Genomic DNA, 15,956 nt, shown 5'->3' on the forward strand with positions numbered 1-15,956 from the left:
ATAAACTACCATGGTTAACACAAAAAATATGTGTTTGTCACATATTTCTGCTCTTGTTTAAAGTTGACAAAAATGGTCCATTTAATGTTTCAAATAATTTCTAAGAGGGGCATGGTAAGAATTATACCAGATCTTACTCAAAATGAACAAGTCTAACAAACAAAAACCCAATCTCTTTTTAGTTAATGAAAACTAGTTTTTTAAAAGAAGAGAAATAATACTGATTCTTTGTAATATTATGGCTAAGAAATTCCTGTATTAACACAAGAACTGGAGGACTAGACTAGAAACCTTGAATTTCTGTATTCTCTAATAATAGCTTGGAATCATCTACCATAAAATGTCCCATTTCCAGGAAAAACAAAAAAATAAATGGGATTTGAGGAGTTTTATAAAGTATTTATCAACCTCCCAAAAAGCCACAACATACCAGTAACTTTAGCAAGAGGAGATGGTATTCTAAACTCTATGAATAGGCCATAGAAATCGGTTGTATAGAACAGACACAAAAATAGTCCCAAAATCAGGTAAACAAACAACAGCTATTACCACTTATGACATTTTATTGGCATATGACAATTTACAAGGGTCCCTGTTGCAATTTACATCACACTGAGTAAGAATCGTTTAGCCATCTACATTCATTCGTATTGGGTAATATTTTTACTCAAATTATAATTCCCAACACTTGATTTTAACTGTGACAAAAGGGAACAAATAGTAATTCCTTAAAGTCAAATTCAACTGGAAAAGCATATTTTGCTATTTTATATTAAAATTCCTAGGATTTTGAAAGGCATACACACCTAAGGACTGAGTCATGGCCTTCTTAAACAGCTTTCTTAATTCTTTCTGGAAATATCCTTTGGTTCATTTTTATTTTCCTTCTCTGGGCAAAAGGAAGTCTGTTAATGCAGGTATTAAAGAGTTATTTTCTGGCATTTGTTAACAAATATCCTTATCAAGAGGAACCATTCAGCTTTATAACACGTTGTGAGGTGTGGAGTTAAATTGTGGCTTAAAAAAAACACAACAAAGTCTTTCATATGCTTGGCTCTGAAAAAGAAAACATCCACAATAGCATCCTATTGCAGAGTTCTATCACCCTTCCTACTAAATTCTGGTATAATCCTTTTCTCAATTTTGTTTAATAGAAGTAACCAAATTAATAGAAGTATTTATTTAGGTTAAAAGCAATGCATTTGCATTTAAAATGTAACTTGCTGATAGGACTTAAGGAGCTTTATTCCCACTCTCTATTAAATAATTTCTTGGCAAATTCCTGTTCTCCTATTGTCTTAAGTGGAAAAACAAAACTGCACATTTACAGTCATGCACAGACTCAGTATCTAACCAAATAATAACTGTTAAAATAAAAGCTAAATTTACTTGTATAAAATAAAATGGTTGTGAAAAGTCTCCTGGTGTTGAAGATTAAATCCATGTTGCTTTTTAGCATGTGATTAAGTATTATTCTGACTAGGAAAATATTAGCTGTGTCCTGATTAATGCAATTACAAACTTGCTTTGACAGTATTTCCTCTGCTCTGTAACAATTTCAGAAAAGTCAAAATAGGAGAAATCATGCAATCACTAAGGATCCTAGGGCCATACATTACATATACTGGAATTTTGTTTTCGTATTTTTCCTTCTTACAGTTCTTAGCAAATGCCCTTGGCTGCAATCAAGGTGCTAGCAGCACTGCAAATCAGCAAGTGAGGATGAAAGATTCATGTACTTAAGATCTCTGAAAGTTTACATTAACAGAATAAGCATTACCTCCTTTTAATGCAAACATATACAACTAATTTGGTTGCTGAATTAACAAATAAAATTTAACTACTTTTATATATGCTCATAGAGCAGACAAACTTAACAGGGAAAATGACTATTTTGGATTTTCATCTTAGCTAACAGCATAAACATAAAGGTAATTCACATCTGAAAGATTATCTACCTGAAGAATAGAACCTTTGGGAAGAAAAAAGAAAAAGCCATTTTATAGACTGCAACTGAAATAGGGAAAAAAGTAAAACCAAGTTAGACCAATGCTGCAACAAACTTCCTGTCAAAACTTTTTATTGAAAAACAAGTTACTTAAAATACTACTAATTAACAGTATGTTTTATTTCCCTATTTTTCCTTATAGTTAGACTACAAACTAATGTTACAGCTGTCCAGAAGCTCAAATAAATATGTTTAAGATATGAAATCAGGTACATCTTTCTAATATATCAAGTTATTCTGCAGGATAATCCTCTTCCATACCAAGACCAGGATTATAGGTTTTGTTCTGTTTCATTTTTTTAAAGTAATACGTTTGGTAGGAATGGATTTTTAATTGCATTATCACAGACCAGTTCCTCTGTCAAAAAGATTAGCTAATATCTAAGACCATGACTCAAACTTTCAAATAAAAATAGAAAGGAACATTGAATTTTGAGCCCAAAAAGTAAAGGATCCTAAGAATGGTTTTTATAGGCCACTGCTTAATTTCAATTAGAAAAAAAATTCTCATACTTTTGGATCTTTAAATAGCTTTTACATTTTAGCTATTGGTAAAGCTTTTTTTCTGTTCTTAAACATCTGCTGACATGTTAAACTAGTTTAGTTTACCAAAGTAAAAACCTTTTCTGTGGTACACCTCAAAAGTTAGTCACCCTACAACGTAGTGTGTTTGAATTAAGGAGAATGTTAAACAGATGTATACAGTTAAAATAATTAGTGTGGTCTCTATAAACAACCTCTGTTCAGGGATTCGTATGTAGAGCTAACGTTTACTTCAGAAGAAACATTAACAAACAGGGAAGGAAGAGAATCAGAACTTTCACAGAGCTGTACTTGACCATATCTTATAGACAAAGCGAATTACAATGCATGTAACAAAAACAGTAAAAGTATTTTTTAAAAGTTGATAGTTACAAATATGGTACGTAACAATTTTCTACTTTATTTCAGTACAATTTTCAACATACAGTCTACTATTTTTCAAGATATTTGAAGACTTAAAACAAAATTTCTATTGACTACTTGCAAACAGTAAAATTTAAGTAAAATGCTTACATTCTTATTTGAAAACAAAAATCAGGTAAAAAATGGTGGGTGCAAGTTCTGCTCTCTGTTGCAATCTCACTTCAGATTTACTATTCCTAAAAAAACAAAGAGGAAAAAAAGGATTAGCAAAAACGTGGAGAATGAAAATGATCCACAATAATCACTGTCCCTAAACAGGAAATAATTAACTAATTGGCCCACCAAACTATACTGAAGAAAATGTGTCAGAATCACTAACAAGTTGAAATTTGTACCTTTTCTTCTTTGCGTCTGTCCTTCTTTTCTTCATTATTTTCCATGGTCTCTTCTTCATCTTCAACAATCCCGTCCCCTTGGTATTTGTCATGAGTCCATTTTGGACTGCTACCTGATTTTTTGAAGTTAAAGCGCCCTCTGCCACGTTGAAAAGTACCACGACCTCTTCCTCTTTTGGCCCAATAATCCACACCATCATCTCTGTCATCATGCTACAGAGAGGTTAAAAACAATCATCACTAAAATGTCTTTCAAAAAAAATGATCATATTCCCCAATCATATGTCATGGTACAAATCTTTGGAAGACTAGGGTTATGTGAGATTGGTAACGTTCTAAAACACATTAAAACAAAGCCAATAACACTGAGGTTTTGGCAAAAATATATTCCATTATGAAAGCAAATAATTACATCTTACTGCACTGAGAGTTGTCCAGACAATTTTTTGGACAATCTCAACTGCTAAATTACTGCCAACTTTCAAAATTTTGACTTTTTTGCAAAATTTCCATTATTTTAAATGTAAGTCCACTTGTTAATATACTGCATGTCAATGAGGTAAAATAACCAATAATTTTCCCAAAAAATTACTAGTCATAAAGACATTACAAAGTCATAAAAATATAACACTATAAAATTTATTAAGTGGCATGAATTATACCTTACATACAGGAACAGATTTTAAAATCCCCACTGAGACTTAAAACTAAATCAATGTATATTACACATCAATTTTCTAGGCTAGAGAATTTCAAATGCCAATTCATGAGAGCATGGTCCCTAGAGTGATATCTCAACTTATTTCTTCTTCACGAACATTAACTACTGCAGCTTTTTATTACTTTTAATTAGTTATTATTTTAGCCTTAACTTTTCATTAACTATATCCAAATACAGATATTCCCCAAATTACAAACTGCTCCATTAATCAAAATAATCTGCAAACTTGAAAAGCACTTTACTTTGTGGATAAGTGGATGAGTACCACACCCGAAAACAAAAAAGCCAACATTCTCCTGTAATTTAATTAATTGCTGACCACCTCAAACTTAAAGTCTCAAGTTTGTCACCTATAAAAAATGGAAAATAAGGCAAGATAATGTCCCTTAATGAGACAATAAGTATAACGTAAACAATGTTGCATAATCTATGCAACACCTGACCAGCTATCCAAAAGTCACTAAACAAAACTTTCAAGTATTACATGATATAAGCACCTTTTCCAAAACACAAAATGTGCCTTTGTGCATAATTCATGTAATACACATCACCCTCCTGGCATGAATTACAAAGCTCAGTTCCGCAAGTAACACACCATGCAGAAAAGCAGTTACCAATTTCTATTCATCTATCTTTACAAAACCAATGAAAAAGGACTAGCTAGAGTTTGTCTGGCTCCATAAAATGAATTTAGGAACTGTCAAAGTGTAGATTACAGAACGTCACAAAGTTTAATTAGAAACCTGAAATAAAATATTTTAAAATACTCTGCCACTCGAAATGATACCCACACAACTACATAATTTCAGACTCCCTTTTGGTATCAGAACAACCAATTCTAGAGTTTGTGGCATTTACACAGCATTCCATGCATTTGTGGGAAGCAAATGGGTAAACAAAAGCTCTGTGGCTTTGCTTCCTCATTTTAAAAATGGGAGATAGCCATGAAGGAACACAGATATCTGGAATAATTGCCCAGCCCAGTGTATGACAAGCAAGTACTCAAAACAGTGGTAATAATGTTTACTAAGAGTAAGACACTGTTCTAAGCACTTACCATGTATTTATACTCATCTAACCCTAAAATACTGTTAACTAATCCCCCTTTAGATATAAAGCAATTGAGGCACAGAGAAACTAAGTTACTTGCCAAGGCCACAAAGCTAGTCCTTTACACTACTCTTTAGGATTATCACCCATAGAATACATTTCCCAAATATCTTGGTGGCAGTAAATGATTACCATATAAGGCAGCTAAGTTCCAGAAATAGAAAAAAGAGGCAAAGCCAACACTAGAGTTAAACTAGCCATTATCCTTAAATATCCAATGATCTGAAACCATATAAAGAAAACAGCAGCTAAATTAAATTGTATCTCTCAGAAGATATCCTGGCAGCTATGGAAGTAACACTCTGATACTAAGCATAGTGAGATCATAGTATCTTAATCCTCAAATTCTAATTTCTGAGATTTTAGTCCTGCCTACAATTTTTAAAAATTAATTACTTCATATGATAAAGGGTCAGAGAAGTGAGGTAGTTATAATGCACAAAACAAAGGAGGTCATATTAGAACAAGACCTTCTGGGGGCAGCTGAGTGGCTCAGTTAGTTAAGTGTCTGACTTTTGATTTTGGCTCAGGTCATGATCTCAGAGTCCTCCATCTGGCCCAGCGCTCAGTGGGGAGTTTGATCAAGATTCTCTCTCCCCCAGCCACCCCTCTCCTCTCATATGTGCCCTCCCTTTGTTCTCTCAAATAAATAAATAATCTTAAAAAAAAAAAAAAAAAAGACCTTTTGAATCCGCTTATCTCTTCTCCACAGATTGATCAAGTTTCAAAAGGTTAACTGATCAAACCTCCTACCTTCTACCCTAAAGCTCCTTCCCTACCATGGATTTTTCTCTTCCTCAGAAGACATCAACTCAACACTGAGAACCTATCCCACTTTAGTACTTTCCACTTGTTCCAACTCTTCACATATCCACCCCTCCACAGAATTTCAGGTTCTAAGATAGACTATCTTTCCTGGAGTACTTATTATTAAAAACATTACCAAATCTTTGCATATATCCAAGTTGAAAGATGAGAAATTTCAGAAAAGAACAAATGTTACTATTATTCAATATTGGAGAAGGAATGATAGAGTGCTTTCAGAACTCTGACTCTGGAGCCCAAGGCATGGTTTCAAATTCAAAGTTCTACTAGCCATATAACTTTGGTCAAGCTGCTCAATCTCTGTAATCCAGTGTTTTTCTTCTGTAAAAGTGGAATAAAGGACTCATCTCAAAATGATTTTTTATACTCATGAATTAAGCTTATATTTGTAAAACACTCAGACACCTAGCACAGTACATATGCTCAATAAATGTTATTAGAAGTTCCATGTCAATTATTCTGAAAGAACCTAAGGGAACATCTACAGGTTTTCAACCTCATTTCTTCTGAATATTTTTTTTGCATGAATGTTTTTATTTATATTTATATTCTCAACAGTAACTATCTATAAAATACCTTTGCAAAAGTAAAATCTTTTAAATTTTAAATATCCATGTAGAACTCAGAGCTGTCATTTAAACGGCTTATTAATTAAGAACCAAAATAATTAACTGTGGGAACTGACATGAAAAAATGATTAATATTTTAATTTTACTTCTAATGAATAGTCTCTGACAAATGCATGTTTTATATAGAAATGAAGGTTTTTAAGATCTAGCCCAGAATAGCAACATATAAAGAGGTTACTACTTATAAGTTGCTAAATTCTTAAAATAACTCACATTCTTCTTAATCAGTAAAACTACCACCTAAATGCCAAACTGAAATGTTCCAATGTAAGATAAAAATTACACTACCAGATTCTGAAAAAATGCCATTAAAAAAAAATGTAGGTCTCACCTTAATTTAGTATTTGAAAACATTCAAAATACTAAGTAATTACCATCTATCTAATTCACCTTTCATTTCCCTCTTAACTTTCTGACTTTTAAAACTTAAGTCTACTTCTCTGGCATTCTTTTTTAAATGAATAGTGTGCATTTTTATTATCGCTAACTCCTCACCCCACCTTTCACAGAAGGGCCTTTTTCTCTGACTAGGTGATTTTATCAAGGCTTTTAATTGTGTTCTTGAAGATGAGGGCTCCTAAATTTTTTTCTCTATAGATCTGCCTTAGCAACAATACATTGCATTATCTGCACTTAATTTCTCCTAAGCACTTGAAGAACAGAACACTTAATTTTCTCCTCAAATTGGATTCTTACCCCTGTATCCCCTATCTTAGATCCCTTCATCTCACTACCAACACCCAACTAGAGGGTCCTTGAGTTAAGTCCTCATAAATGTTAACTTTTTTAGTATCTAACCCCTTAGTTCTGATATTCAAAAACTCTCAGATCTATACAACCATGGTTTTTCTAAACTCTGGTTAAGATCCAAATTTACTAAAATATTATACCCTTCCACAACTTGGCTCCTACTTTTTTCTTAATTTTACCAAACTTACACCAACCATGTAGCCACAGAGTTCTATCTCAGATGTTTTACTCCTGCAATCTGTAGTACACCTGGCCTTTCTTTTACGCTCAAGATTCAAGCCCAGTTCCTCTATATAGGGTCTCCTTATCAATCTCTCCTTTGAAACAACCCTCCATTTCCTGCTTGGGAGGAAATCCACCACATGTATTTAGAATTTATTTGCTCCAGCCAAGAACTAAAATATTTGTTTTTTGCATTCATAGTACCTAACATAAACAAAACAGCAGTCTGTAAATACATAAAGTCTTAGATCAAAAAGCAGAACTTTTAAACTTTCCTATGACTGAGTAAAATGTCTTTCACGGTCCACACAGCCAACTCAAGCAATTCAAACAAGCATAAATTTCCCCTTATAGGAGCATATATTGCATAAACATTATGCATAATACACTTTAAAATTTTTGTCAGACTTTGGTCATTAAAGTACCCAAGACTGTCATACAGAAATTAATTTTTGATTGCCCATTCTTCAAACAATAAAGATCTACTTCAGCATATAGCTCTTTCTAATCAGATAGGTTTTAGGAATTCAGATGTATTCAAATATATTCATAAAAAAGGAAAATAAAAGACAATTCTGTAAATCTAGTATTATTTTCCTTCTTGCTTCTGCAAAACAACTAATCCTCAGAACCAGTCTCTGAAACATGACTTCTCTGAAAAGCTGTAAGAATAAATACTTCTGGTAATAGCTTTGGTATTTTCCTAAGTGTCTATAATGCTGAACCCTTTTCTCGCATATCAAACTGCAGAAAATTTCCACCATTAATTACGCTAGAAACTCTTTCAGGACCCATCTCCTCTACTTCCATTTGTTAGAAAACTACTTCAAAGGGAATTGTATCATAAAGAAGCACCAAATTAGTGTTGCTAGCAACTTTTCCATGTGATTTTTCATCTTTTATTCCAATGGAAGTAATCATAATCAGCCTTCCTGAGATCCTTGTGTTACTGTGAAAGAATTTTCTTTGTCCTTCATTTAAACAGACAGCTGTGATGATGGAAGTTAATCTTAATGAAAAGTTTCTATAACTGTTGTCTTATAGACAGATATGAAACATACGTTAATGTTCTACTCTGAATATGGCTATCAAATCAGGTACATTTTTAGTTTACCCTGATCAGCCTATAGGTGCTATCAATGAAGTATAAACAGGACCAAAGGGACCCACATTTTCAAAACTTCGAATCATCTGGGTAATGAATTTTAAAAGGTTTCCTGCATTATGGTGAAAACTTCTCATAGTAGTGGATACCTGTACTCAAATGTATTCACCCAGTATGCTTTGAAAATTAATGCAAACCAAATAAACACAGATTTCTAACACCCACCAAGAAGTACTTCTTGCTCTTTGGGGTATATTCTGGATCCCATTCCTCTTCCTTCGGTCTCTTTTGAAAAGTAGTATTTGAGTTGTTTGGACCAGTATTTGTCCCAGCAAAAACTCCTCTGGCTCTTCCTCTGCCTCTAATTCGAAACTGATTAACATTAACAAAGTTGTTTAGTAATGCAATCAAAAGGTATTTAGTTACATGCAAACTCTAATTTTACTGCAGTAACAAAAAACATATTCCCTAATTTCCTTCCTAAATCTCTAATTTCATAGCCACTGAGGATGGAAAGGGTGGCTATTTTATATTACAGGCAAAAAAAAATCTGCCTACTGAAAGTTGAATAGGTTAAGAAGAAATGCAGTCAATCTAAATATTAATATACTGACTACAGTTTCATGGCATGGACTAGTATTTTTAAACAATGAAGTTGGGTTCTTTTCCCCTTTTACTAGCCAAAAGAGTTGTCTAATTCTTTGAATTATCAAAGGAGTCCCAAGTGTTCAACTACACCTATTACCATTTAAGCAAACCTCTTCTCTTTCCCAAATAATCTAATTAATAAAACCCTACTAATAATTGAATACTCGCTTACGGCTGGAATCTGAATATAGAAATTGAAGAGTCAAGAAGATGCACTACTATGAAGTCATTAAACTAATAATTACAAAAATTTATGCAAATATGGGGATAATATGTGTGCTATGTAGAATAAAAAGAAAAGTTATATGATTTCTATGATTATACACATATAAACAATTACTGGAAAGCAAAACAGGCAAGGTACAAATCGTTGTAATACAGAGATTAGGGTGTTTCTTTTTTTTAACGTTTTAAGGTATTTTTTCAAAAACTAAGTGATTAAAGAACTGGATTTCAATCACTAACTTTACTTGACTCTTGGGTCTTTATATACTAGGTAGTTATTGTTTCCGAAATTTAAAAAGTATCTAATTTATATATAGGTGTGTGTTTTTTTTATTAGACAAAAACACTTATTTTTACTCTGTATATAAAGAAAGCATCATCCCAGCTCCAGCCCCTCCTCCCAACTCCTAAATGCATTTCTTAATGAAGATAAATACCATTTCACTTTCCAAGACTATTTCTGACTGTAGGAGTAATGACTCACAACAGGGTCTAAATCATGTATTTTTAACTTTCCTTATGCACAGTGCTCTAAAGTTCTACCAATAATCAAGGTATTTCTATTACTTACAAAGGTTCCTCGCGGTCGGCTAACTCCTCCAAAGCCTGAGTATTCTTTCAGTTCATGGTGAGTTTTAAATTCTTCTTCTCTTTCCTTCTTACTCTCCTTTTCTTCTCGAGAACTGGGAGAAGAAGGTGATGCTGAAGAGGATGAAGATCGAGAATGATCTTGCTCTCTACTTTTATGTTTACTGCAAAATAAACAAAGAAAACAAAAAAATATGTGCTATTTTAAAAAAGATAAAGACCCTGTTGAATCTTATAATAAAAGGGATATTTTCAAGTCAAAAAAAAAACAAACTATCCCCTATTAAAATTATCATATAACTAAAACAATTGGGTGTTAAAATTTGACACAGTCTGTTTCCATTCTCCTTCAGTTATTTTTTTTTACATGACTAATGAAAAACATGCTATGGCCTGCTAGTTAAAAACTAGCAGTCTGGAAACTTCAAGAATAAGGTTCAGTTCTTCAATATTTTTAACTTTTTTGATGTAGTTATTTTAGGAAAGAAAAGAAGAGTAGGAAAAAGTAAGAATGTTCTTAAGGCCAAGTTTCAAAATGACTGCAGTTTGTACACCCTGGGTGAGAAGAGTTGGTACAATTTGGGCCATAACTCCATTATAGAAATAAAAAGCAATATGACATACAAATACCAGTCATAAGTTAAAAAAAAACACGAGTAAAATCCACCATTTACCTAATGAATACCAAGAAAACGATTATCTATGATACTGAGTATTCCTACTATTTATTTGACTCTATGATGATCAATTTTAACATGGTTCTAATGCAACACCCGAAAAGGTCATACCTGAGATAACTCTTACCACTGCTAACAGTATCCATGGAAACATTACTTTGAAAGATTAATACACATTGCTATTTCATAAAAACTAGTCCTTCCTCCCCCCCATCTTCCCATGTTAAACCACTAGATATCAGTTTAAAATTCTTGTACTCTGGGTGTTATGAGTTGAAAAAGTGCGGAATCAAGCATAACGAACCAAAGTTCTTACACAAACTGTTTCTAGAAATGCACTGCATTGAAGTCCAACCTCCTGATGTAGCCTGGATAATAGGACACATTAATTTGTCATTTTTTTTTTCAGTGTTAGCTTGCTATTCCAAAGTTTTTGTCCTCATCCACCATAAGCCGTGTAAAAGACAAATACATTTTTGCTGTAAAACAAATAATTTTAATTGTTTAAATTTAAACATTCGATTACATAGTCAAAATTGAAAGCAATTAAGCTGACAATTATTAAAGGCTAATTAGAAGCTAAAACCTAACTCACACAGTTTTAACAATTACCTGTCATCTTTGTAAGATTTGTATTCCTTGTAATCTTTTGGAGTTTTTTCCTGCTTTCTTGATCCACTGGATTCCCTGGAGCCCTTGGAATCCCCCCGTTCTTTACTTCTTTCTTTTCTCCGACGATCAATGTCATGCCGAAGATCAGCAGAATCACACCTTAATTTTTTATCTCCCTGTAAGAGACAAACGTAAAATACAGAATTCAGGAGACAGATAAGAAAAAAAAAAAAAAAATATATATATATATATATATAAAGCCAAATTTTATGCCAGTGTCTAAACTGGCATTTTAGTAGCAGAAAAGAGTGGACCATAACATACTACTTCCAAACTTAGTTTTAGTTGTTAAAAAATATGCTTGGTTGTTTTAACATTTGTATACACAGTGCGATGGGACTAGGGAAGTTATGAAAAGCTGATTATCTTGAAAATGTCAAAGGATTTTTGTTCAAAGAAATCCATAACAAACTTTGTATAGTAAGAAGGACATAATTATTTTTCCACTCAGCTGATCCTCATTGTCATTCACTCATCCTTTTCAAATGGTTTTCTTTTTTTTTTAAATAGTTGAATAGTGATAGAGGTTATACTCTATCTGTAGTTGTGGTACAGCCATCTACCTATAAAGTTAAGGGTTTCTAAAAGTAATGGTTCTCATTATTCAAGCCTCATTATCAAAAGTCTTCCCAATAAAAGTTGACCAACCCAATAAAAACCACTTCAAAAAGAAGAACTGTGTAATTTCCATAACATGCAAAGTGGAGTATGATTAATAAAACCAAGTAAGGTTGAATAAGGGTAGAAACAAAGCCAGAAAGAGATTATTCCCAATCCTGTACTCAGTATCTTGGGCCATATACTGCCCTTTCTCAATTCAGGTATTGCAACGGACATTAGTTTAACTGGGTCACAATTCACCTCCTTCTTGTTCCATTGCTTTTTCAAATACTATATAATTTAGGAAGATGGAAAGAGGCATCTAGGAATGAAGAAAAATTATACATCAGTAAGATGCTAAGCAATGTGGACATCCTTGCTAGTATTCAACAATAAGAAGTACTTACTCTGGGAAATCTAGCTATAATATTCAAAAGCATTAATAAAGCTTGAGAGTATAAATGTATCTCCAAATGAGAACTACTCACCTATTTGCTCCCTGGGTAACAAAGTCTAATTAAGAACAAAAACCTTCCTTATTCACCTAGAAATTACCAAGCCCACAAGTAACACGATAATTTAAGTAAAACTACTTTGTAAACTCCAAAACTAGAAATAAGTTAAATAGTAGCACATTATTCAGATCAGAAGATGAAAGATAAAAAGCAATGTCATATCCTCCTGTCCATCTTTAAGTAATCACTATTTCCTCTTCTCCACATGAAATACTGGTGAGTAATGAGGAAAGAAATAAGATACTCACTCTTTCAGAGCACAAAGATAGACTAAATTGTTGGCAAAACAAAAGTAACCAACACTGAACCCAAGATATTGAAAGGAAAAGTCAAGATTAGTATTTGCTTCTTAGGATCTGTTTTTCCAAGACAAGTATGCCCCATACAAAGAGACCATTTTCTTTTAAGCTCTAAATTTCATACCTAGTAAGTTTATAGCATGCCCTATTAAAATATTTGTACAATACAATTATTCCATCAATAACAGCTTCTGGTAATGAAAGTGCCAATGTTTTCATAATAGCTTAACTATTCAGCTCTGCAAAACACACATAGTCTCATTTTTCTGATTAGAAAACCTATGTTCAAGAGACTAATTATCTTGCCAAATATTACTTTGTAATATTTGGCTATACCCAAAACTTGGATATACCCAAAACTGGAACCAAGCAGCATTTCCAAGTCCCCTAACCTTGTTATTACAATGGACAGTTGGTCCCTTTCTACTTGTCCCCACATTTCTACTAGACCCATGTGGCATGCCATATGGGCTAGTCTGCCTAGAAAATGTAAATTTCAAATCAGAATATATCACAGTCCCCTTAATAAATGCATTCCATTCTTACAGATCTCTCCCCCAATATTCACAGGTTCTTCTCAAGTTTAAAAGCATTCCTCCCCTAACCCACAAAAATTCTAATAGTGACAGTTTTTATTCCAAACCCACAAAAATTCTAATAGTGACAGTTTTTATTCCAAATGTTCTTTTATAAATCAGTTCTTAGAATGTTTATCTCTTAGTTCAGATCAAAAATGCCCAGTAGCATGGGGATTACTTCTTGTTCTTGCTGTGAAAAACCTAGATATATCAATTTAGGCACATATAAATCAAGGATATCTATTCTGGCTCATCTATTTAAACTCAAAACTTCATAGAAAACTATAAATCTACCTTCGCTTCTATAGTTTTCCTTTGTCTACTTCTTGATTCTTTACCCTTTACTTAGAACTAATTTCTTCATTTTTAAAAATTACTTTTGGTTTTACTTGGGTACACAGTGTAGTGTCAGTTTAATTTCTTTTAGGAAAGAACACTGTATGTACTACCATAAATGCATTTACTCACAAGTTAAAAATAGATGCCCTTTGCAAACATTTTGTCCACACAAACTATACTTAGTATATAATACCACTAACTAAGTTGAACTTAACATTAAAAAAAAGTCCATTCAAAACATACCTTTTGATTTTCTTCTTTAAAAACTCTCTCTTCCCCTGCTAAACGAGTATGCTTCCTCAGGGCACTTGGAGAGATGTCAATTCTCCTTAACATAAAAAAAAGTCTATTTGTAGTCACATTAATTTATGGTTCAAAAAATTCCTCAGAACTGTCCATTTTTATAAAGGAAAATTACTAAACAGTAATTCTAGTAATTTCTCCCCCAGTATACTTTAGCATTGATAAGATTATTAATCTAATTCCAAATAGACTAAGAAAGACTATATCCACTAAAATTAAAATGCTTCAAGTATCTTTATATATAAAGAAGTCTAGCCTTTTAAAACAATCATAAAGAACTCATTTTGATTAAATTCAGTATTATTGTCAACCATCATACAATTATACTTCCAAATCTTCAATGAACACATATATACCATTATTTCTTCCTAAGTATATCCAGTATTTTTACACATTCAGTGGATCTTTAATTTTATGCTGTGCCTTTCCTTTTTAAGCTAGTGTCAGTTGCAACTTTTCAGAGCTTCTTTAGTAGTCACCACCAAAACCCTACCTACTGTGTACTATGTACTGAGATACTTTATAACCAATACTAATTGTCACTGTCACCCTGCAAGAGGCACTGTTGTCCTTTTTTAGTAGATAGAAAAAAACTAACGTTCAGAGATAACTTGTTCATCACAATGAAGTTACAGAACCAGGATGTCAACATAATTGCCTGACTTAACATTTATATTCTTATGAAAAAACAGTTCTGTCATGAAACATTTTTATTTTACAAACTTACTGGAAGTAAATTAAATTAAAGGCATCCATCGGGCTCCCGGTGCATGGAGCCTGCTTCTCCCTCTGCCTGTGTCTCTGCCTCTCTCTCTCTCTCTCTGTGACTATCATAAATTAAAAAAAGAAAAAAAAAAAGGGATCCCTGGGTGGCGCAGCAGTTTGGCGCCTGCCTTTGGCCCAGGGCGCGATCCTGGAGACCTGGGATCGAATCCCACATCGGGCTCCCGGTGCATGGAGCCTGCTTCTCCCTCTGCCTGTGTCTCTGCCTCTCTCTCTCTCTCTCTCTGTGACTATCATAAAAAAAAAAAAAAAAAAAAAAAATTTAAATTAAAGGCATCCAACTTCCTCCCAAAAAAACAAATGTGTTATCTACTGAATTCCTTACTGGGGAGTGATTAAGGAGTATTTTAAATTCTAAGAACCTGTTTAGACCAAATGAACTGAAAATTTTAAAAACTATAAATTACAAACTTTTCAAGGCTGGAATACGCTTATTTAAGGTATGAATCAGAAATAAAACCAAAGCTCATTTTGTATCATGATAGCATAGTTCCAATATGATATTGTTTAAACAGTGTCTTCCTATCAAAACGTTTTTATGCCCATTCAATAGTGCACATACCTGTGTATCTCAGGGCTCTTTTGCCTGGTACTATGTTCTTCGGTGGCTTTCTGATACGAAGTGAATCTCTCGTTTAGGGTCATTGCAGCTGATTTGAAGTATTGCTCTGTTGATTTAGGAGAAATACTGTCCAATTAGTTATCTTTACTTCAAAGGAAATTTTCATTTGTGACAGAAGGGCATTTGGCGTGAAAGGAAAATAAAAATATTCAAGAAACCTAGCAGAAGAGAATCAAGTGTTACAAAGACCTCCTACTCTGTCCCTTTTAACTTCTCGTACCTCAACAGGTAACAGATACAAAACTCCTCAGAAGGCCCTGTCGATACTACATATAATCCAAGAACAATAAACAGATGGAGAATCTCTAACTAGTTTTCAATAATGCACTACTTCCTCAAACAACAAAAAGGAACAATAATGTGTGTACCTCCTTATACCTTACCGATATGAACCAATGAAGTTATTACTTCAAGTAATCATTTGCAGAAAACAAAA

The 15,956-nt window shown here is 33.1% G+C and overlaps 1 protein-coding gene across 6 annotated transcripts in view; it reads right to left on the reverse strand.

The window, feature by feature from the left end:
• Window positions 1-545: 545 nt before the first annotated feature.
• Window positions 546-15,956, reverse strand: part of BCLAF1 (BCL2 associated transcription factor 1) — a 29,498-nt gene continuing 14,087 nt past the window's right edge. For 2 of the 6 annotated variants that reach the window (XM_072824885.1, XM_072824878.1), the window contains exons 7-13: window positions 15,461-15,566; window positions 14,056-14,140; window positions 11,422-11,597; window positions 10,116-10,296; window positions 8,897-9,043; window positions 3,310-3,522; window positions 546-3,150 (exon numbers count right to left, since the gene is read on the reverse strand). In XM_072824885.1, the coding sequence (XP_072680986.1) occupies window positions 3,145-3,150; window positions 3,310-3,522; window positions 8,897-9,043; window positions 10,116-10,296; window positions 11,422-11,597; window positions 14,056-14,140; window positions 15,461-15,566 (914 nt within the window). In that variant the 3' untranslated portion in view covers window positions 546-3,144. Of the gene's footprint in view, window positions 3,151-3,309; window positions 3,523-8,896; window positions 9,044-10,115; window positions 10,297-11,125; window positions 11,289-11,421; window positions 11,598-14,055; window positions 14,141-15,460; window positions 15,567-15,956 lie in introns of those variants that run through there. The other 4 variants (XM_072824902.1, XM_072824892.1, XR_012030256.1 and 1 more) reach the window with 3 other exon arrangements.

Source organism: Canis lupus, chromosome 1 (genome assembly GCF_048164855.1).
Source record: "Canis lupus baileyi chromosome 1, mCanLup2.hap1, whole genome shotgun sequence".
NCBI lineage: Eukaryota > Metazoa > Chordata > Mammalia > Carnivora > Canidae > Canis > Canis lupus.